The 23,012-nt window shown below is 36.2% G+C and overlaps 4 protein-coding genes across 12 annotated transcripts in view; 1 reads left to right on the top strand and 3 right to left on the bottom strand.

Annotated features, from left to right (window-relative positions):
- Nucleotides 1-1,634, bottom strand: part of LOC112522604 (histone-lysine N-methyltransferase ATX3-like) — a 9,838-nt gene extending 8,204 nt beyond the window's left edge. For 2 of the 6 annotated variants that reach the window (XM_025131837.1, XM_025131836.1), the window contains exons 1-2: nucleotides 407-1,634; nucleotides 236-306 (exon numbers count right to left, since the gene is read on the bottom strand). In XM_025131837.1, the coding sequence (XP_024987605.1) occupies nucleotides 236-306; nucleotides 407-1,135 (800 nt within the window). In that variant the 5' untranslated portion in view covers nucleotides 1,136-1,634. The remainder of the gene's footprint in view (nucleotides 1-235; nucleotides 307-406) is intronic. The other 4 variants (XM_025131838.1, XM_025131841.1, XM_025131842.1 and 1 more) reach the window with 4 other exon arrangements.
- Nucleotides 1,635-1,938: 304 nt separating this feature from the next.
- Nucleotides 1,939-3,928, bottom strand: LOC112523402 (cytochrome b561 and DOMON domain-containing protein At3g61750). Its single transcript, XM_025132993.1, has 4 exons — nucleotides 3,758-3,928; nucleotides 3,271-3,667; nucleotides 2,909-3,213; nucleotides 1,939-2,535 (listed from the first exon to the last, which is right to left on the bottom strand). The coding sequence occupies exons 1-4, from the start codon at nucleotides 3,926-3,928 to the stop codon at nucleotides 2,254-2,256; spliced, it is 1,155 nt and encodes a 384-aa protein (XP_024988761.1). The 3' UTR covers nucleotides 1,939-2,253.
- Nucleotides 3,929-5,537: 1,609 nt separating this feature from the next.
- LOC112522832 (dynamin-related protein 1A-like) lies at nucleotides 5,538-14,288 on the bottom strand. 3 transcript variants are annotated; one of them, XM_025132144.1, is made up of 16 exons: nucleotides 14,160-14,288; nucleotides 13,163-13,226; nucleotides 12,940-13,044; nucleotides 12,677-12,778; nucleotides 12,290-12,340; nucleotides 12,143-12,204; nucleotides 11,203-11,293; nucleotides 11,020-11,084; nucleotides 9,200-9,394; nucleotides 8,905-9,024; nucleotides 8,706-8,776; nucleotides 8,275-8,500; nucleotides 7,247-7,279; nucleotides 6,448-6,676; nucleotides 6,210-6,349; nucleotides 5,538-5,855 (listed from the first exon to the last, which is right to left on the bottom strand). In XM_025132144.1, the coding sequence occupies exons 1-16, from the start codon at nucleotides 14,286-14,288 to the stop codon at nucleotides 5,727-5,729; spliced, it is 1,812 nt and encodes a 603-aa protein (XP_024987912.1). In that variant the 3' UTR covers nucleotides 5,538-5,726. The 3 variants fall into 3 exon arrangements, with proteins under 3 accessions (XP_024987912.1, XP_024987911.1, XP_024987913.1); XM_025132143.1 differs by having other exon boundaries at nucleotides 7,247-7,297; XM_025132145.1 differs by lacking the exon at nucleotides 12,290-12,340 and having other exon boundaries at nucleotides 7,247-7,297.
- Nucleotides 14,289-21,595: 7,307 nt separating this feature from the next.
- Nucleotides 21,596-22,545, top strand: LOC112523297. Of its 2 annotated transcripts, XM_025132832.1 has the most exons (2): nucleotides 21,596-22,199; nucleotides 22,410-22,545. In XM_025132832.1, exons 1-2 carry the CDS (start codon nucleotides 21,642-21,644, stop codon nucleotides 22,449-22,451), a joined length of 600 nt encoding a protein of 199 aa, XP_024988600.1. In that variant the 5' UTR covers nucleotides 21,596-21,641; the 3' UTR covers nucleotides 22,452-22,545. The 2 variants fall into 2 exon arrangements, with proteins under 2 accessions (XP_024988600.1, XP_024988601.1); XM_025132833.1 differs by lacking the exon at nucleotides 22,410-22,545 and having other exon boundaries at nucleotides 21,596-22,324.
- The last annotated feature ends 467 nt before the right edge of the window (nucleotides 22,546-23,012 follow it).

Genomic DNA, 23,012 nt, shown 5'->3' on the forward strand with positions numbered 1-23,012 from the left:
TGTTTGATGAATTTTGGTAATGTGTTTGAATTTTGGTAAATGTGTTTGATATTGTGGATGAAGATGATGAACCCACTGCCCCTGCATTTCGTAGTGAAAAAATACTAAACAGCTCACTAGGGGTAAATTGGTCATTTTCACCAGTTCTGTCATGTTCTGTCCTGTCTTACCAAACGCTGAACAGCTGTCCCGTCCTGTCCTGTCCCGTCCAGTCCTGTCTGCGCACCAAACGCACCCTTTAAGTACACACCTTTCCATGTACTCCAAAAATGGAAATATCATTCCATCTTTCACCCATGCATAATCCTGAACATATAACACCAAACTCCCTAAATTAATTTATAGATAATAATAATAAAATAAAATTAAAATTAAAAATTAGATTAAAGATTCATAGAAAAACTACCCGTGTTCCTCTCTTCGAATATCCATAAAACATCACACAAACAGTTTTAGGAACATAAGCCCTCAGTACAGAAGCAGGAGCTTCTTGTTGTGCATCAATCACGATCGCTGGCCAAGCTGGAAACCTGTTGGAGCATTTTGCCCAAACGACATCACCTGCATGAAAATCTTGAGCTCGATAAGGTTCCTTCCCTTTTGCATTCTTGATTGTCTTTCTCTCCTTCTCATGGCCATTGAAAATATTATTACCAATGGTAGTTGCAGACCTAGATGAACTAGTATGCGAATCTTTAAAACCCACATCCACTTCTACGCTCTGTTTCTTGGATACTAATTCCCTATCACAAAATGGAATTTTGCGCTTCTTTGAACTCTTATTACCATCACTATCATTCTCTTTCTTCCACAAATCTATAACTGAATCACTAAATCGCGATGGGCATACTGATACACGACCTCGAGAAGACTTCAGTAGCTGAATTGAACCCGAATTCGACTTCAAATCAACAGGAGTACATGGAATTCCAGTGCACCAAGCATTAACAACATTTTCATAATCAATAAAACAGGCTCCATCATCAGCATTAGTCGCGGTATCTGTTCTCCGTTTCTTGGTAAAACTCACAGAAGGGTAACGACGATTCTCATTCTCCGCCTTCTCGCCATCAATTTCCTCCAATTTGCAGCGTTTAATTTTCGGCATTTCTGATCTCACCATCTGTTCAATCATCGTCTTCCCTGACCGCAAAACTTATTCATCATTAACGATCTTCTCATGCAAGAAATCTCAATAAAAACCCTAACTCCCAGTCTAGTTTGGAGACTGACGAATCAAAAAACGTACCAAGATTTATAGATTCAGAAGGAAAGAATCGGAAAAGTTGGCAAACACCCACAAGCCAATATAATGGAATTCGATAATTCAGATAAATAAAACGACAAATGTCTAGACTCTCCGAACCAACCCGTTCGAATTGGGAATTATTAATTTATTCCCCAGAAAACCCAGCAATTCAATTCAACAAGAACATGCCAACCGAAAGACAAGAAACCCTAATTCATAGAATCGAACAGTAAAGACGACGAAAAGATTCAAGAACCCGATGCTAGACAAAACGAACGAAGTCTTGGATTCTGCAACAGAAATTTAGAAAGAATGTAAGCTAAAACGAAGGAGGACAGACAGGGATATGTATGTGTTTGTGTGTTTTGGCAGATACGAAGGAGGGAGATAAAGAAATAGGAATGGTTCTTTTTAGCAGTTGCATAGAACAATCAAACGATATGCTTCTGTCAGCGTGAATATAAAGGTTACAGAGACTTACAAAATTATCCCCTAACTATTGCTTATATGCAGAATTAGTCCTTTTACTTAAAACAATTAGGCAGCATTTAGTATGCAGACGTGATTGAGCTTCGATTTTGGGTCCGAAATAGACACAAAACCCGATTTTTCCAACATATACATGTAATAAGCACCAAATTAGAATCCAGAACAATGCAGAAGCAGGTGAGCTTAGATACAAAAGAGAGTCACGGAAACAAACAGTTGGATTAAAGAACAAGAAAATTACACTCAAGCCACCCAAAAAAACAGGTAATACAGCATCCTCAAAAGTAATAAGCATCAATACACCTACCATTTTTCCATAACATATCACAATCTCAAACAATTATCTGCCTATCTGTACAAAACTCTGTTTCTTCAAAAACCCTTTAAACACAAAGGCTTTTTGCCTTTCTGTATCAATCAATCCTTACCATCTTCTAAAACACTTCTTTCTTGGCTCCACTTTCTAGTTTCATGAAATCGAAATGAGTAGTACTTTTAGATTCTTGTGTAAATATTCACTGGTGCCCAGGATCCATTTGGAAATCTGGATTCGGAGGGAACTTGTTGGCGGGTGTTTTCAGTTTGAATACTTCTAGAACAATAGACATAAGTATGATCGCGGCAAGAAGAAACCCGTAACCTATCTTCCATGAACTTCCAGCATTAGCAAGCTGTATCCCTAGTAATATATTCAGGGCTCCAAAAAAGAGAGCAATTCTCCCGACGTTATGATGGTACCAGTTCCAATACTTTCTGTTCTTACTGTCTTTATCAGGTCTTATGAAGAATGCCATAACCTGCAATGTAATAAGAAATCATAAGAAATATCTAGCTATACACAAGAATGTTTGGATTCTGGTGAGAATGAGAGTTAAGTAAGTACGGATCTTCATCCTTGGATTCATTTGAGATTAAAAATGATCAAGGGTCCAGATCCCTTCTTATGTCTCTCATCTTTTAACTTTTCTTCTCACACGATCCTTCATCTACACAAGAATGCCTAGAAAGCTGTTAGATGTCGGTGGATTGCGGTCAATTTGCTAAATAACCCATTAATATACCCATCAACCTTCTAGTTCTTTCTAGGATTCTGTGCTGAATTTGGATTGAAATTCAGTCTATTTGACCTCAAAAAAGCAATCTTCACTGATGGGTAAATGGGATTTAAACCTGGAGAACACTGAGCACGATGGCTGTTATTCCGATGCCTTTGTGTGCAGGCGCATGGAAGCTGAATCTGTTATACATACTTAATCCAAGAAATCCTGTGGTAACAGCGAATATGAACCCGACAAACTGAAAGGCTACGTGCAGATAGTACCATAACGGATCCTTGTGCTTGAAGTATCTGGCGACGATAGCACCATACGGCAGTATTAAGCCCCAACTTAGCAAACCCAATACTCCATGAGTCGTTTTTGATCGATGGAGATTGCTAGGAGGCTTTCCTGAACTTGATGTTGATCCCGAAGAACCTGAGGGGAAAAGAGTAAGACCACGTTTAAGTGATAAACTCTAGTTAACAAACGTACCTTTGGAGAAATCAAAGTTGATGGTTGTCTTGTCCTCATGAACGGATAGGAGGTGGTGTTCAGGGTACTTGCTTGAGAAAGCCAACAAAATCGGTTGTGTTTTGAGTTGACTCGGGTACTTGAGTTGATATGCCAAATGAATCTTTGCACCATTAACCGTGACAAACGGAGGAATACCCGTCAAGGGCAACTCGCCCTTGTCGTGTTTGACCTGCGAGGGATTGAAGCCCTCGGCATAGTATTGTCTAATCACTGGATTACCCTTTCGGGTAATCCAGCCGACCATAGCACTCGAGTTAAGCATCATGCCATCCTTCGAGAACCCCATTGCAACATATCCACTTGTGTAGGTTGCTGATAATACAATTGTCACAACATTGTCTTTGCTCTGGGAGTACTGCAAAAAGAAGTCAATGAAGCCACGTCATATATATATGCAAGGAATCGAACACATAAATCGCCATTGAAGGAAATGGAAGTTACTTACCCGAATAATGTATGAGTTCCAGACAGGTTTACACAGCATATGTGTCATATTAGCATAGGGAAGAGGAAGAAAAGCGTTGATGTCCTCATTGCATTCATCGGCAACCACCACGGAAACAACTGCAAACGACACAAAAACAGCGAAAATCCAGAATCTAGAAGCCGAAATCATATCTAATTAACAATGGAAGAGAAATGAAATGAGAGTGAGAGTGCAGAAGACGCAAAAGTGATCTAAGAAGAGAGAGAGATAGAAATGGAGTGGGTTGTGATGATTATGTCAAGACATTTCTTGGGTCTGAAGCTTGGTTGGTTGGTGAGTGATCATCCTCACGTCGTAATTTTCAAACCAGTTTTCGATATTTCACTTTTAAGATTTTTAATAAAATTTGCAATATTTTCATGTTTCAGATGTTTATCCATGCTCATAAGAAAGTTTAGGTTTTTAAATGTAGATGTCTTGGCCAACTAAATGAAATGTATGAACTCTTGAAAAGATTAATAGTATCTTCAATAAATTTTTTAAAATTTATTGATGATTCAAAACTCAAATTTTCAATATATATATACACACACGCATACATATATAGAGAGAATTTGTTTCGAATGCAACTTATCGTATTTATACAACCAATGCAACCTAATAAATTGAAATATCTCTGAAAATGATGAGAATTCGTTTATTATGACTTAAATATTTATGGAAGATGAATATTGTTCATTAATTATGATCAATACTTTACATTAGGAAACAATCAAAACTTTTATGAAATTACATATTCATCAAATTAAATGGACGGTTGAGATTGAGTTGTATTGGTTGTACAAATGTAAGGGGTTGTATATAGTCAAAGGTTATTTTGAGAAATCGTAAAAAATTGAGAAAAAGAAATAATCATATGCGTTCAAGATCGGATTTGACTGGTCAATAATTGCGGCTTTTAACTGATTAATAATTGTGGTTTTCACTGGTCAAAAATTTTCTGCTATGTGTAAAATAGAGAGGGCAGTTTAATAACTTTTACAAATAGGCAGCAAATGAGTTCATATATGAACCAATGTGATTCACATATGAGTTATTTTAAGTGATTTACATATGAACTCATTAATGTGATTCACATATGGAGATTCTTTTATTTGTGTAAATTCTCTCATGTTTCTTCATTTTGAAGAATCAGAATCAGTTGAAGATGCTCTAATACAATTACAATGTCACCCGATCTTTCATTTTAAATGGTATATTTATAAAAACAACATATTTGTTTTTATTTTCGAAAATAAAAATGTATTGTATTTATTTCCGTTATCGTAAACACAGCCATCCTCGTGGTTAGTTTTGTAAAGATGAGCGAGCATTTATTTGTAATACACAAAATCGAATACTTTCTTAAAACATATCGAAATGCTTAATAACTTGCATTTCTGATATAAAAATTGAAAAGTTATTGTGTTGTGGTGGCATGGCATCACAATTGAGCATTGCGTAAAAAGGGACAGCTTTTGAGGTCAAGGGTCACCACAAAGTTGGTTGGGGGCTTTGGAGTTTGCTTCAGTCTTAACTTATTTCTTTTTTCATACAAATCATTATGTTTCAAATAAAAAATAGTCCAAACTCCAACAACGGCAACATTTAAATGCAAGAAAGTGAACTTTTATTTCACAACGTAATTGTATACGGAGGTTGTATTCTCAATCTCGTCACATTCTTAAATCTGTTAGAAGGTTTTTGAATCGTGGTCATTCAACTAACGGAGTTTAAGATGGCAAAGGATGGATGTATGATCATCGTGTTGATTGAACCCAAATAAGCAAACTAGCATGCGCCGACAAAATTTCAATTTACGAATACTAAGCAATCAAAACTGTGAACCGTGCAACTAAGATGAGCACGGAGGGAGATGCAAGCAAAAACGATTTGAAGAGTTGGGCATATGCCGATGGTCAAAGAATTGTACGCCTAGGAGTTTGACCTACTTGGCCCAGATAACTTCGTCTATCTCGGACTGTGCAGCTCGATACAATTCCAGCCTCTTGGATATGTTTTGACGCCTTTCCGTTATCGCTGGATCTTCATCCAACAATTTACCCAATTGTCTTCCCTGCAAACCCAAAAACATAATAAAACAACATAACTAAGTATTAAATTGAGTGCAAAGAAAAAACCTTTTAGTTACAGTCGTGAACCCCAGATTTATCTTTAAAAGAGCCTTTGAGAAGAGAATGAAGATTCCAACATATACCGAGAAGAAATGGTCTAAGTCTATCCGATGTGGGACTCTAACTAACCCCCTCCAACGGAAGCTAGACGGGCACAAACTGTCCCGGTATTTTGAGAGGGGTCTAAACAAGCATAGATTTCCCCCTAGTGTTGAGTTCTAGAGTGGTAGACCTTGGCTCTTACGAGAATATGTGAAACCTCCAGATAAAATTTTCGTTTACAATCTGAAACTTACCTCCTTCGCCCCCAACTCAGTGAAGAAATGATCAAGTAAGCTACGTTTGGCCTCACGCACTTGACAATACACAACGGATTTCGGGATGGAGTGTCTTAAAGTTCCAACCACCATATGGACATAAGACAGAACAGTTGATCCTGTTTTTATTACAGAAAAAAGGTTAGTTTTTTAACATTTTTCAAAATGCAAGTTTGTGGGATTTGATGGCATCACAAGCAATGTCATTGATACATACCAACTCGACGAAGATAAGCATCATTGTATCTATCGAAAATCGAGTGTGTTGGATTTCCACCCTTCTCGATGTCATGTGGAAGCTTCCGGAAAAAATCAACTGTCAAGTAACTACACTCCATATCAACTAGCTGTAAAGTAGCTCTCTTGCTTTCATCCCTCATTCTATCTAATGATTCACAAGCTGCATTCATAACCTCCACCCTAAGGGAGGGATATTGTTTCAACTCCTACACATTAGCACCAGCAGCAGGTGAGACACATAAAAAGAATTATGATAATTTTGTAGACATATACTCAACATGTAGCATCTGTTTTTTCTTCAAAACCATGCACACGGAAAACAGTACCCCCTTTGTCTCATGAAAATTAAAACAGTCGTCTTTTCTGAGATATCCCACCAAAATTTCAACATTTCCTTTCTCCGTGACAGTTTCAAGTTAAAAGGTATGTATTTACCCCAATATCATCATGAGCAATTATTAATAGGACCTGTGATATTTGACAATTACTCAAACACATACCCGTCTAAAATAGTAACATGTGTCAAGTATCAAAATTTCCTTTGACGGAAGCTGAGTATGAAAAGTGAGATGCAGAAGCCTGTCACATTGGCGTGACAATTTAATCTCTGAAGTAGGACATCTAAGCATTTGTGCATACGATGAAATCCACCACCGACAAGCTCTACTATATAATTTTGAATGCAGATATATTCCAATTTTCCGATAGAATTGGGTATTTGCACACAGAAAATCAAGATATTGTTATCACAAGAAGGGTCTTGATTATTGACTAACCATGGTCTCATTAATTGACTTGTGAACCAGATCCTTCAGTATACCATGAACCTGAAACCAATAAGAAAGACTGCTATGAATGACGAGTGCTTCACTTGTTTTCTAACAGATACGTCAACAAATAGTATACCTCATTGCAAAAATAAATGGAAGACTAGGCCATTCAGAAATATGTCAGTAAGATTGCACTCCACTTGTTACGGAATATATGCGACATTTCCCTTTTTGATGAAGTTTCAATCCTAAATTACCTCTATCKACCACCAAAGGGCCATTGGCCTACGAGTATCCAGGTTAACGATAGAGACCAACCTCCATGAGGTCAAGGGTTCAAACTTCACCAAAGGTGATGAGGGTGCGTGAGTATTTGCGGTATATATTATATACTTTAAAGATATACCTCTGTGGAAGTAGGAGAGTGAGTCGTTGTTGACCTAAGCGGTTTCAGTCACCCATTTGTAACCATTACAGCCTTATAGGATCTTCACAGAAAAAGCCGCTCTATTCTTTGGGGTAGAGATCTCGTTTGCATACATCTTACAGTCCCAGACCCCACCTAAGCCGGGATATACTAGGTTCATTTGGTTTGGTTTACAAAATATTCATAGTTAAAATCAACTTATTCTAGTTCAAAAGGGTTCTCTATGTGGTTATTTTAATGAGTACTTTGTACATTTTTTATATGGACAGACATTTTCATTAATTAATCTGTCTAGGTAAACATTGTATATATTTTGGAACAGGAAAACTGAACGTCAATATTTTTATGCATTTGAGCATCATAGACCAAGAATTCGTGTTGGGTTACAATGAGTTAGATTGATATAATCTGGGCATCAATCCAGACCAAACAGTTAATTTCAAGAAGATAATATGTGACTCTCCAACTACCTCTCCAACTACCATAAAACATTCAGTTTCGAGATGTTTCATCTAAAACATTCAAAACAGAGGTAGACGTTTTAAAGATAAAGTAGAACTAACGTAGAAAACCAACTTATTAATATAAGAAAATCATGAATAGGTACCACATCAACAACCGCCTCAGCAGGACCTTTGATGGTAATTAAGGTTGATTCAATAAGACGGCGATATCCTTGTTCAGGGGCTATTAGATGAGGCTGATATCCATCGGCTTCAGTAATTAGCTTTCTCACATTATCCATGGAAAGTTGCTTGTCGAACTGTAACCTTTTCAAAGCAGCAGGAAGTTGATTATCAAACACACCATATACTTTGTCACCACCTGGTCGTCTGTAGAGGACAATTGTCAACAGTTACCAACATCAGAATAAGAACATCAAATTAACCAACTATCGTCTATCTTGATTGGTAGTCAAGCTTTCATTTCAGTTTCCTCACACAATTAGACATCGTTTGACCATTTAAAAAAATGTAGAATAAAAATATCAAATGCTTGGGTATTCGGGGAAGACAACAAGCTCCATCAAGTACATACATGCCATCAAGATGTTCTTTAAATGTCTGATCAAAAGCACGGCATATTTCCATAATCATATATAACTTTCCCTGCAAAACACAAAACAGAAAAACCCAAACATAGAGCCAACATCTTGCACAAAAGGGCAAACCAATGATAACTATCAGAATTCTTCATGAAAATAAATGAAAAACAAGTATATTTGGGACATGCTTACTCCGGCGTCAGTAGCAATAGGCTTTCCAAGACGGCTTAATTCTGTTTCAAGGTTGATGATTGTTTTGCTGATGAGAGACTGAAGACCTGGGATTCGAGATTTAATGACAGATTCCAAATGCTGAAATAATAATCATGTAGTCAGCAAGTTATATATCTTTAAACTAAACATCTGCTCCCCACAATGGAACACATAATAAGAAACTATGAAATAACAAGACATTCAGTAAAAACAGAATCCAACTTAGCGTAGACTGCAAAAAGATTATCATTTCTCCTGAAGAAGATTATCTTACCCTGGAAAGCACTTTCCCAAGATGCTCAGATCCCATTCTGTTAGCAAGATGTTGATACTCGGGAGAATTAGCAAAGTACTCCCGCTCCCTCCTCCGAGCAGAAATCATGTCAACATTTCTATTAATATCAGCTTGAGATCGGTTAACAACACCAATCCAAGGAAATTTCAGCCTATATGATCTTCCTTCCAAAATCTACAAAACGAAAGGATGAACCATAGTTAAAAACTCCGTGTTTATTCAATGGGGTTAATAGTAGATTAAGAAACATATCAGGCAAGTAACAGAGTTAGGCCCCACTCGTTTATCCCACTAATCTTTACTTCAAAATTTTGTCAGTAGAAAAAAGAACTTTTTGTTTTTTAAAGCATCTTTATACCACCCATGCTAGTACAAAATGATAAAGTTTACATACAGTTTTAAGATTTCTACAAAATGATCCAATATGTGGTAATTTTCTTTCAATTTCCGTTCTCAATATGCGGGTCCCATTTCCATGATGTTAGAATAGAGGGAGTATTGGGTTTTATCTGTTATTCAAGTTGCGGTCAGGATTTGGTAGTCGCCTCAGCAGTGGATACTGGGTAGTGGTCCAGGGGATAGAATTTTGGTTCAGTTTGATGGTATTGTAGTTGATTGGTCCATACTATTTCAGTATGTCTCCTTTTCTGTATGAATAAATTTTCGACCATTTCAAAGAAAAAAAATAAAGAGAGATAGGATACAAAATATGAAAAGATTGGGAAAAAGAATGGAACCCAAATATTTGAAGTGGAGAGAAGTGAAATTAGAATACTTCTACAGACAACAGTCTCCTTTCACACCGACAATCTAATATCGCGGCAAAGGATTGAAGGGCACCTCATATTTTCTCCCTCAGTGCAAAAGAGAAGGATCACATAGAATTACAAATAATTGAATTGAGTGACTAATACTAATCCATCTTAAGATAATTCTTCTACTTACGTAGGTAGAACGAAGCAAACACATTGTTTGCTATAGCTATAGTAATGATGAGAATTTTAACGTGCAAAATTGAAGATTTAACAAAACATATTGACTTATGGTCTAAGGGTACCCTTTCCTCCTAAACATTGTTTAGAAAGTAAAAACAAGAACTCTAAAATTGGCGGGAAGAAGATAAGAAAAGGCCAAGGGTTCTCAAATACCCTAAAGGAACAATTAAGTGAACGGATCATAACGCCACTGTTCACTGCTAAAGGGGAAGGATATCCATAAACAGCTTTCTTTAAGTATACAATATTTATGTATGGCAAATGAATTCACGCACCCTCCTCACTTTTGGTGAGGTTTGAACCATTGACCTCCTGGGAGTCCAGGCTCTACCGGTAACCTAGACACTGCTAGGCCAAAAGCCCTTTGGTTAAACAGCTTAAGTTAGTACTCCATGCATCCCATTTTGAATGTCATGTTCAATATTTTTGAAATTCAAATTGATGTCATTCTTTTGTAGTTTAAGAGTGCTTCTTTATAGGTTTAATATAGTTATTGTTGTTTGTAAAAAATAAATCACTTCCTAACATTTTTGTGTTGAAAAGCAGTATGCAAGACAATTAAAGATCCAAGTATTATTTGGGAATTATATGATCAGGCAGAAGGAATAATTCCTAGTTGGTAGGTCTCCTTGGGTGCTCATCTTTAGAAGAGTATTAAAAGATTAAGACAGAAGCCTTAGAAGTCACTCTCCACCACATCATTGCATTTTAGTAAGCAGGATACTAAGTATCACACATGAAAAGGAAATATACAAGTCATATTCACTCAACAAATATAAATTGTAGGGTCAATGCCTAGCTTACTTCAACCGCATCAGTACCCTGGTCCATAAGATCAATCTTTGTCAAAACTCCAAAAGTTCTCTCCCCTGTGTATTTTCATTGTAACAAATTAAAACTTCCAAGTAACAAGGACACAAATCAATCAAAATATCGCAAACAAATACAAAATTAAATGCCTTTGAGTGTATGGGGATAGTATATTACCTTTTGGATCCACTTCACGAGCAATCTTGATAGCATCGGATGTTGCAAGATCTTGGTTGGCAGGAGAAACTGCCAGAATAATGCAGTTAGGCTGCAAGAAAAGAAGAGGCATAGAGTTCAATACATAACCCCAGGAAACCAACTTTCAGGCAGGGGAGGATGCACATTAGGCTTGTAGGGGTCAAAGGCCTGCAACAAGATGGTTACAATTGCTTAAAAAATATCTTTTACCTAATGTTTGCTATTGGGACCCCAACACCAAAATAAAAGGGCCCTCATCTATGATAGAAGCCTTACTTTTAATTGGTTCAATCTCACATTCTCTCATACTCACACGGTAATAAACAATAGCTCAACTCAGCACCTACCTACTTCTCCTTATAACTCAACTCGAACCTAATGTTTTAACTTTTCAACGAGCAATGTGTTTATTTGTTTAAAGTGTAAATTGTACAGGAAACATATAAATAATAGTATAATGTGTCGGTTTAACCAAAACAGTAAAAAAAATTTAACTGAAAATCGAACCGAATAAGTTATCTTTATTCAGTTAACTGAACCATTTAAGCTGAAAATGAAAACCCGAAACCTTTTTTGGTTCGGACGAATTGTTCGGTTTCGAAAAAATTTCGACACTCCTAAGTGTGCCCCCAACCATAATAATTTCTAGATCCGCCACTGCTTTCAGGTATCCATGAATGGTATGGGTGAGACGAGCTACAATTTTCAAGAATAAATCTAAGATATGAGGGATATTAGTACCGCTGCAGGGTAAGGGTAGGACATTGAAAATAAATACTTCTCTTCTTTTCGGAAAATAAGATTTGGGCCTCTTTCCACAGAGTTATTGCTTTAACATGTTTCCAAAAATGATGATGAACAGCAACTGTGAAACAAGGTGTCACTCAAAAACAGATAGCCTTCCGTAAAAACAATATACCTTCTCAATATAGGACCGCACCATGTTTTCAATGTCTTGCACGACGCTATCCAACTGACCCTCTACAGAAATCATATAGGTGGAATAGATGAAGTAATCACAGCCAGCAGTTTCCGAAAATTGCAAAAATGCATGATGTAAACTCACCAATAGCTACTTTTGTCAGACCAGGAAGGTCAATCAGGGTCAAGTTCACAACTGTCAAAGATCAGACATAAATCAATGAGTTGCTGTAATCAAGAGCTGCAATACGCTATTTAAGGGAGATAACCAAAAAGAAAGGCAGCTTAAGCATATTAGTAAAGGACACAATTGGTACATATCACCAATAAGGAACATGAATATTAGTCTAAGTATTCATATGACTACAGAAAATAACGGCATAACCAACAGTAAAAGCAATTAAAAGCTTCCATACACTATTGATAAAAATTTAAAATTCCTTCATGTAAATTTAAATCCAGACAGGAGCTACTTGAAGGAGAAAAGGGTGAATAACAGATAAGATGATTATAAAACATAATGATATCTCACCATTAGGAGAATAGATACTGAGATATATGGGAACAGATGAAATCTGTTTGCTACGACCTGTCTCTCGGTCAGTCTCGTCAGCAATCTCCTTCCTGACAGCGTCTGCACAAGATAAAAACTGTGAACTTGCAACTTATATCGAGTGAAGTGACAGATAAGTTGGTGGAAGATAGAAGAAGCAATGAAAAAGTTGCCTGACCCTATAACTTCACAGGTTTATGCACAACGATTGAGAAACAAAAGCATAAATCAGTTAGTCATACCAAAATCAGTGAACCTCTTTCTTGGTAGGTGAGCAAATTCTGCATATTCTCTTCCTTCCTCAATCCTATGAAGCTGCAGAACAAGAGGGCGTCGTGTAACAATCCCTGCATATAAATATTTTCACTACTCTAGTTAATCATATTTGGTATGTGAATGCCATAGAAGATGATAATATGGGATTTATTCCAAAATGCTGAATCAAACAATTGGAGAACTAATTACCAGAACCACGAGGCAAAAAATCCTTTCCAACAATACTCTCCAGCACAGATGATTTTCCAGAGCTCTGAGAACAATTTATGCAAAGTGGAAAACAAAACACACTATGATGAGTTTATGTCCACACAGAGACTACAGTCAAACATTTTTAACTATGTAATCATTTCCACAAGTCACAACATAGACAAATGGAAACTCCTGGTTTATCAAAATGGTAACAGATACGAATAAACCTCTAATCAACAAAAAAGATATATTAACTTGGCTCTTAACCAGACCCAAGCTCAAACTGAGTCTGAGACAAACTTCTGATATGAATGGATGCAAAGCACATATTTTACAGTAAAATTTATGGAACTCCAAACACTTGACCTCTTCCATTGACAAAATAATCATACCTGTTCACCTTTGATTTTGAAAGTCGGACTATTACTGCTCAAATAAAAATTTGATGTAACATTTTTGGCTTTCTGGTGTAAGAACATAATTACCATCATAGATCTTGAATTAGTATAATAATATCTTTTAGTTGATACTTCATACTTGTTAATTTCCAAAGTTAAAAATTAACTTGATACTAAAAAGTGATATATTGATTTCTTTTTTGGATAAAAGAAGTAAGTAGTAGTTTAATACAACAAAGAAAATGACAAAAACAAACTATGATGGCTCATTAATCGGTACTCCATGGGACCATGTCAAATTTTGTCATTCCATGACCTTTCTATTTCATTATTTTTCTCATTTCATTCTTCGACTACTCTTCTAGTTCCATTTCATCCAAACCCAACAAGAGTGCAAGTATATTTAAGCTGAGTCAAACAGAATTACGCTAATAGATGGTCGCAAATGGAGTTAGGTCTAAGATTGAAGTTGAATTTACCAAATTAAGACGTATCAAGAACACATAAGCATAGATCAACCAAAAAAATTATATGCGAAAAATGAATTCGTTTCAAGAAGCATCAAAGAAAAATATGATGACAATCTGTAAATATACCTGACCGCCGACGACAGCGATTGAAGGCAACGCATCCCAAAGAGTGGGAAGAGAGGATTCGTCACCGAAGTCACCTAGGGCTGTGCATGCTTTCTGTAGTTTGTTGACGAGATTAATTAGAGTCTCCATTAATTTTCGCTGAAGAAGTTGATTCAACAAGAGTTTGTGAGATAATAAAATCCGATTAGGGATTTGAGAATTTACAGAGATAGGGGGAGATCAAAACAAATTCTAACAGCAAAAACGAAAAATGGGAATTTTTTTAGTTCGAAGTTTTGTAGAAGAAACGCAAAAGCTGAAGGGCGCGTATGCATGTCCACGTAGGCGCGTGTCTTCTGCATTTCCCAAATTAACTGACAACCAATGATCTTCAGCCACGTGTGTTATGAAACTTCATATACCAATAGGAAAGTAAATTACAAAAATCTTACATGTAGTTTATGAAAACTTTTAGGTTTCGTTTAGCTAAATGATTACCGGGTAAGCGTTTACCGTTAGAAGTTAATATTATAATTTATTTTATCGGGTAAGATTGAAATACATCAAAATGATATTGTATGCAACAATTTACCTGGTAAGCACTTACCCGGGTAAAAGTCATCACCTTCACTTACCGAGTAAGACTCTTAGGGGATGTTTGGTAGGCTCTTAATGGTTACATTAAGAGCCAATCGCTGAATCGGTCAGAGGTTGCGTGTGTTTGGCAAAAAAAAACAACCTCTTAATGGTTACAAACACCTCTTAACCATTTTGCACCTGGTGCTTCACTCAACCATTCAGACATCATTTGTTCCATCTTTACCCCTCCCACCCCTCTCTTCCAGCGTCGCCTTCACCGTCTCCATCCAGAGTTCACGTCGCCTTCCACGAGTTCACGTCGCCTTCCATCTCCGCCTTCACCGTCTCCATCTCCGGCCACCTGCACCGTCTCCATCTCCGTCTCAAATCATAGAACCCAAAAATCAAATCATAGAACCCTGCACCCCTCTCTTGTTGGTCACCGGAACAATCGATCGAAGCTGGCGACGGAGAGGGATGGCAGAGGCGGAAGGCCTGAGCGGCGGCTAAGGCAGGCGACGGAGAGGGATGGCAGAGGCCGAAGGCCTGAGCGGCGGCGACGGAGGGGAAGGCCTGAGCGGCGGCGACGGAGGGGAAGGCCTGAGCAGCGGCGACGGAGGGAAGGAGAGATGGTAGGAGATGAAGGGGGCGAWGAAACTGGAATGTATATACATATATGATTTTTGTTATTTATAATTTAATTTAAATTATTTAATATTATTGAGGGTTAAAATGGTAATTTGTTATCATTCAGAAAACATTTACCAAACAACCATATTTCATTCAGCACTTAACCATTCTGACTCTCTTAGCCATTCTGACCTCTTAACTATTCTGCACTAAATCATTCAGCAACTGCCAAACAGCCCCTTAATCTTTATCATTGTTCTTACCGGATAAGATTTTTGACCCTCGTCATGTTCATCTGGTAAGGAAAGTTACCGGGTAAGCATTTTCCATGTAAATGTTTAGTAAACGACCCCTTACTCAACTTTTAGAAGTATACAGACATTTTATGGTTTTCAATTTGTTATGATTTTTGTCTTTGCACATAACGCTCGTTACTCCTTTTAGTTTAAGCGTCTATATAGCTATGTAAGAGGGTAGTGGTTTTTTTTAGTGTTTCTTCTGACTTTGTCATCTATGATGCTTTTTGACCATCTGGGTTGTAGTCGTTATCGTTTCTTTTGGTCATAGTCTCTATATCTCCTTTGTTTTCCCTTCCCCATATGTCCTAATAAAATCGTAAGTATAAACTTGATTCATGCCTATATGAAATTGATATGGGTTTGTTCATTTTTTTTAATTTATAAGTTTGTAGTAATTTGTTTTCAGGTTAATTTTAGGAGTGCGGACCTTGTCAATGAATATGGTTTTGTTTCAAGTGCTTTTATGTTAATCATAGTCAAGGTTTATTACTAAATTTCGTTAGGATAAAACCGTTGGTACCATTATGGGTCTAAATATATCAATAACAAAAAATCCAACACGTATAGAAGTCCAATGCATAAGCAGATGCAAATCCCTTATGGTGGAATGGTGGTGGCTAGCAATTGGTTCTTGTTGAAACTCTTCTTTTATACACAAGCATACTTACCCGCACAAGGGTAGCTAAAGCGGAGGGTGGTCACAAGGGTATTATGTGAGAAGAAAGTCCTGATGAAGTGTGAGGGTCAAAGGAGTGAGAAGGAGGAATAGGTCGAGGTGGACTTGGTTGAGCAACTGAGGTTAGACATAGCGGCTATAAACATTACTGAGAACATAGTCTTTGATATGACTTATTGGAGTCGCAAGATTAGGTTAGCGGACTATGAATGGGAGTTTGTAGCAATCCAAGATGAGAGGAAGAGATCGGGCCTAAGAGTTATACATCCTAAATTGTAGGTTTCACTAAGGGTGTGTAATTTCCAATATGAGTTATGTTTTCCTACACATGTTTCCATTGTATGTTTGATGGAATTTTGTTGCTTGCTTCTAAGTTCTTTTTCAAAATCTAGCATTGTTTATCGCACAATTTGTTTAAACTGTGGGTATTCATGAAAACAACCGAAGACTCTACTTTTTGTGGTAGAGGTTAGGTCTTCATACATCTCAGTCTTCTCATACCCCACATCTGAATAGGATATATTAGAGGTGTTCATCCAAACCGTCAAATCACATTAACTGCCAACACCGCAACCGCAAAGCGCGGTTTAGAACTTTCGTGGTGCAGTTTGCTATTTGGTTTTTTTTTTACCAAACTACACTATGTGATGCGGTTTGAGGTTTTGAGTTATCAAATTGCGGTTCAAACCGCACCGCATATTTTATACATTTTTTAATTTTATATATGTAAAACCCAAAATTTTAAATATATAAAAATAATATTGTACGAGTCTCTTAAATATTGTTTTCTTATAAATTTATTTGAAATACTAAAATATTTATGTGATTAATGGAAAAAATAATTGTAGAAATCTTAAAATAAGAAATGAAAAGAAAGGCAAAAGGGAAAATAAAATAAATTTGGTTTTTATTTTATTTTATTGACCAAGAATGTAAATGAATGAGTTAAGATGGATCAAATCTGTCACTTAATTAAAGTATTAAAGGTTTAAATTTGTTTTGGACTAAAAAAGTAAATTATCACGTCAGGTGGGGTTTGATTGTAAAATTTAGAAAGTCTAGGGGGCCAAACGTCATCTTTTTCAAAGATTAGGGACCTATTTTGACAATAGTACATGCATGTTTGTTGAAAACGACCTTACAACCAAAAACTCGTGATTTGGCCAAATTCTTCAACTAATAAGACAAAAATTTTGACATATAAATGTAGAGCAGTGCCTTCTGATTGTTTTCATTCAAATAGCTAGTAAAATCGTTGAGTTTTGAGAGAGAAATTTGAGTTTGAAGTTCGGAATAAAAAAAATCTCGGTTTTTCACCGATTTTGGATGAGATTATTAACCAAATCTCTTGATTTTTATGTCTATGACTTAAATTTTAAGTACTCTATCAAATCCCTGTAGCCTTATGTCTTATATTTGTGTTACGTGGTTCGATTTTTATTTTTTAAAGTTGTTGAGTTTTAGTTTTAAAAACAAAACGTTAAATCAAATCTTGGAACTCATTTTTTGACAATATGTCAAAATGTTGGTAAAAATATTATCAAGGGTTTGGTGCAAAAAGAATGAAGAAAAAACGTCAAAAAACGAGCCATTTTCAAGTTTGAAAAGCTCAAATACATGCAATCATGGCTGCTGCTTATTTGGGTTGCAATCAGGTTGGGTCAAGAAGCTGATGGCCCACGTCCGTTTATGCATTAAACGGAAAGGGGATCAATGGTCATGAAGATGAGATTCGAACTTGTGACTTCAAGCTACAACACCAACGCCTTAACCAACCAAGCAAACCCGTTATTTGCATTTTATTAACACGACATAATCTTCTCAGTCCATTATAATGCATTTACAAGTTTTAATAAATATCATTATAACCCCTGAAGTTCCAAAATATAATTTTCTCAAATATGATTTTCTTAAACTTTCATTAAGTTTTATTTGGATTTTGTAAAATGCAAACCTTGACCCAATTTCAATTATTTATTTCGTTTAGTTACCAAAATGACCATATAAATAGAAAATCGGTATATTAGCAATATTTTACGTACTTGCTTTATAAAAGTACCGAAATAATCTTATGTCTTGGGGATTGGTCTATAAGTTTCATGTTTATATTATTATTTTTACAAAATTACCAAAACAACCCTATACTTGAAAATCGGTATATTTGGATACTTTACGTATTTGTTTATAAAATTACCGAAATAATCCCATGTCTTGGGGATTGGTTTATAAACTTCATTTTTATATTATTATTTTTATAAAATTACCAAAATGACCCTATATTTGGAAATCGATATTTTAGCAATATTTTTACGTAGTTGCTTTATAAAATTACTAAAACGACCCTATGTCTTAGGCAATGATATATAAGTTTCATTTTGTATTATTATCTTTATGAAATTACCAAAATGACCCTATAATTTGAAAATCGGTATTTTATGAATTACTTTACGTATTTGCTTTATAAAATTACTGAAATGACCCAATATATTGGAATTGGTATCTAGGCCTTGTTTTGATTATTATCCTTATGAAAATACCAAAATGACCACACAATTAGGGAATCAGTATTTTAACAATACTTTGAGTATTTGCTTAATAAAATTAACCAAATTCCCCTACGCTCTGGGATTGGACTTTTAAGAACTGTTTTTATATTTGACTTATGAAATGTACCAAGAAAGTTCTAAATTAGAAAATTTGGTTAAAGTTATACCATTGGTATTCGGCTTCTTAAGATTACCAAAATGCCCTAAGACTTGAAAAATTGGTATTCTAATACATTGTTTATACGTGCATGTGATCATGAAGTCTATTGTATTCACTAAGCTTTTAGCTGATATTATAATGTAAATATCTCAGGTATCGGTTATCATTAGATAAGTTGAATGAAAAAAGACGGAACTATGTTTTGAATCATGCTTGGGTAGATATTTTGATTAGCATTAATTACGTTAAAGTATTTTACGTTTACGCAATTATGTAATGAATTATGTTAAACGCCTTATGTATATTTGAAATTTTTAAGTTTTTATTTTGTTCATGTCATAAGTTATTAAGAATGACATAATAACACTCGAAAGAAAGCAAAAAAAATCGGGGTGTCACAAGTTAGCAAACCTCATCGGGTATGATGAGTCCTCGAGAGGGGGTGTTTGTAACATCTTAGGCGAATCCCACATTGCCGATGACAAGGAGGAAGATTTTGGGCAAGCCTGACGAGGATGTCAGAAGTTTAAGTGGGTGAGTTTGTAACAACTCGTCCCACATAGATAGAAAGTGAGAATTGTTAGCTCCTTATAAGTCCCAAGTAATGGGCTACCAATAACTTTCACCATGATTTTTAAGTTGGATTTGAAGTTACTGGGTCAGTCTGTTACTTTGGGCTTTGAGGGTGTTACAATATATAACACACACAAAAACATATATATATATATATATATATATATACACACACACACACAAATATATATGTAGAGAGAGAATTTATTATTTATGTAATATTTTTGGACTTTGAGTTTTGAACTTTGAGTTTGATCCAATATAGCAATTGACAACATTAATAAATTAGTTGGATATGTCACAACTCACACATCCACTCTAGTCTGAAGTTTTGTTTTACTTCTTAGATTATTTTTAATTATGCAATATGTATTTAAGAATCATATATATTGAAACTCTATGTTATTTGGATTATGGTCACTTTATCATTGATTTTATAATGTATTTTTTAAAATTATAATTATTGGATTGTAAGCATAAAGTGCGATAGGTACAAACATTATAAACCACACCGGACCGCACCACATTTTGCAGTGCAGTTTGGTGCAGTGCGGTTTGTGGTTTGGGAAAATGCTCAAACCGCATATGCGGTGTGGTTTGCGGTTTGACCAGACTGCACCAAACTACACCGCAAACACCCCTACGAAATACTGCGCTTGTTTGAGTTAGTTTCATTTATATACATACATCCCATTTAAAAGCATATGAAACTCGATTAGTCGTTTAAGGTAACTCAAGACACGTACACTTACCGACACTTATATGTCAAATATTCCTTGAAATCCCACACCGTCGTGCCAAGCCCCACACAACCATGTCATTTTCCTTTACATATATACTACATCATCATGCCAATTCCAAGCCACCTCATGCATAGTCGTGCAACTTGTAGAGTCCCGGTTCTAGATTTCGATTTCAACTGGTTCAACCCAAAATAACTCAAATTCACACCAAACTAACCAATCCATGTGCATGTAAACAATTGAAACATGTGTGATTAACACATATCACACATAATATTGGTTCAATGTTGCATTAAGCATAAAAATTGACTACTTTCTACCCAGTACTTCCACAACAACAAACATGTTGCTTTATCACCCAACTAATGATTTTAAAGCCTAACGTTGCCTATAAATTCAACACTAATGCACTACAATTATTGGCGTTGTATATCTCCACTAATTCTCTACATTTCCCTACCTAATAATGCATTTACCATGTTTCTATTGACAGTGATTTTTTTTGGTGAAAATCCGATTTACCAAGCCAAACAACCTTCTCTCCCCACCCCACCTGCCCCCACCCACCAAAAATGTTGCAATAACAATAAATACGAGATTAACATAAACACGTGTCAAGAACACGGCAAATGAAGCTAGACACAAATATGCATGACATGTTATATCAGGTCAACCGAAACATATCCTAACATGTTTTGATCTATCAACTAAAATTTACATATTCGACATGAACCAATTCAAAATTAATCACCTAATTTATCAGTTTTACCGCATATATTAAAAATGATGTTGAATAAAAGTTATCATGATATTAACATATTGTTTTGATTTGATTTATTACCAAACCTTAGACATCAAGTCACTTGGATTGCAATTATACCATGCTTAACAATAAATAAAAAATCAATCTAAGAATTCAACCATCACTTCTAGGAATATATTGTTTTTACAATTTACATTAAGTTATTTATCCGGTAACATTTTTGGTTTTTGTCTTCGTTTTTAACGGATAAGATTCTCGGTCCTTATCATATAAATCTGGTAAAATAATAATCTGATAAGCACTTATCAGATAAGTATTAAAAATGAATTTAAAATAATCCAATTCTTAGTTTCCACTAAATCATAGGAATATTTGTAGTCAAGTTATGAATGAAATATATATAATTAAAAAATGCAAAATAAAATTTATTTTGGTAGATAAATAAGAACACTCTCCCACACACTTTATCTCTTTTCCATTTTATGTCTTCTTCCTCACCCACTCTGGGTTGAAGGAAATTCATAGATTGAAGCCATGTACGAACCTCAAACCCACCACAGATCCAAAAGGGGCAACACCAATCTAGCTTCATGCATTGTAGCTACCATTTTCTTGATCCTTATCGCTGTAGCCGTCGCCATCGTCTACTTCCTCGTCTTCAAACCAAAGAATCCCAAGATCGCCGTCGACTCTGTTCAGTTTCCGACCTTTTCGATCTCCAACGGCACCGTCAACTTTACCTTCTTCCAGTTCGTCTCCGTCACAAACCCCAACCGTGACGCCTTCACTCACTACGACAGCTCACTTCAGCTTGCCTACTCCAATGCACCTGTCGGTTTCATATTCATCCCCGCCGGGAAAATCGACGGCGGCCGTACACAACACATGTCGGCAAAATTCGCCGTCCAGTCTTTTCCTATTCCTGCGAGGCCACCGCCGATGACAGCGGAGGCGGTTGGTGGAGCGGAATTAGGGATGGCAGGACCGACAATGGAGATCGAGACGAGGATGAAATTGGTTGGTAGGGTTAGGGTTTTGAAGATTTTCACACACAGAGTTGAGAGCGGGGTGAATTGTGGAGTTGCGATTGAGGTAAGAAGTGGATCTGTGTTAGGGCTTCATTGCTAGCGTTGATTTGTGCTGTTTTTGTTGTGATTTTGAATCGATCCTTAATTGTATATAATGATTGGAAGCAATTGTGGTTTAGATTAAAAGTCTGCTTTAATTGCCAACTCAAAAGTATGCCTAAATCGAACTCAAATTCCATTGATTAAGACAAAATTACAGAGGTATTCTTTACAGCTACAAGATCTGTGCATACGAAGATCCCTGTTTCAAATTTGAAAACAAGAATGATGATTCGAGTCCAGGTAAGATCTCAAATTCCTTTCCCTTAAATACCGGGTAAGATCTTCGGCTATCAAGATGATATAGTAAGATTGTTGGTAAGCATCTTGTCTCTTACCGGGTAAGATTCTTGGTTCTTGTCATACCCATTAAGTGCTTACCTAGTTAGCATTTGGTAAACGGCTCCTTATATGGGTCTTTCCCTCCTTAAAAGACGAAAACTTGATTTGCACATTTCGAATATGGTTGTCATAAACTTGCATTTGAAACAGATTAATGTTTGTCCTCAAATTGCTGAACTGGGGTTGGGAATGCATCATGAAATGAAACCAACCCAAAAACCCAAACTAAACAAAACGTGATCTAACTAGAGAGGTTGGGAATGCATCAGGGTTGGGAGGTTCTTTCCAAATACGACCAGTAACTCTCGAATTGAGCTCCCTCCAATCTCCTCCAGAGAAGAATAATAGAGGCATATTACGCTGTATTATGAGCCCGTCGTGGCTGTCCCTAACTCTTCTATGACAGTCTCGTATAATAGAGGCATATTACGCTGTA

Source organism: Cynara cardunculus (genome assembly GCF_001531365.2).
Source record: "Cynara cardunculus var. scolymus isolate 2C chromosome LG 12, CcrdV1, whole genome shotgun sequence".
Lineage (NCBI taxonomy): Eukaryota > Viridiplantae > Streptophyta > Magnoliopsida > Asterales > Asteraceae > Cynara > Cynara cardunculus.

Bases quoted from the DNA above. Each gene is read 5' to 3' on its own strand.
- LOC112523402 (XM_025132993.1), bottom strand. From the start codon at position 3,928: ATGATTTCGGCTTCTAGATTCTGGATTTTCGCTGTTTTTGTGTCGTTT. The intron at 3,214-3,270 runs GTACGTTTGTTA...TTTTCCCCTCAG, and splicing joins CAACTTTGATTTCTCCAAAG to GTTCTTCGGGATCAACATCA. The intron at 2,536-2,908 runs GTTTAAATCCCA...ATTACATTGCAG, and splicing joins TCGTGCTCAGTGTTCTCCAG to GTTATGGCATTCTTCATAAG.
- LOC112522832 (XM_025132143.1), bottom strand. From the start codon at position 14,288: ATGGAGACTCTAATTAATCTCGTCAACAAACTACAGAAAGCATGCACA. The intron at 6,677-7,246 runs GTTAGTCAATAA...GCTAATGTGTAG, and splicing joins AGTCAATTAATGAGACCATG to GAGTTGAAACAATATCCCTC. The intron at 6,350-6,447 runs GTATGTATCAAT...TAATAAAAACAG, and splicing joins TGCTTATCTTCGTCGAGTTG to GATCAACTGTTCTGTCTTAT.
- LOC112523297 (XM_025132832.1), top strand. From the start codon at position 21,642: ATGTACGAACCTCAAACCCACCACAGATCCAAAAGGGGCAACACCAAT. The intron at 22,200-22,409 runs GTAAGAAGTGGA...TATTCTTTACAG, and splicing joins ATTGTGGAGTTGCGATTGAG to CTACAAGATCTGTGCATACG.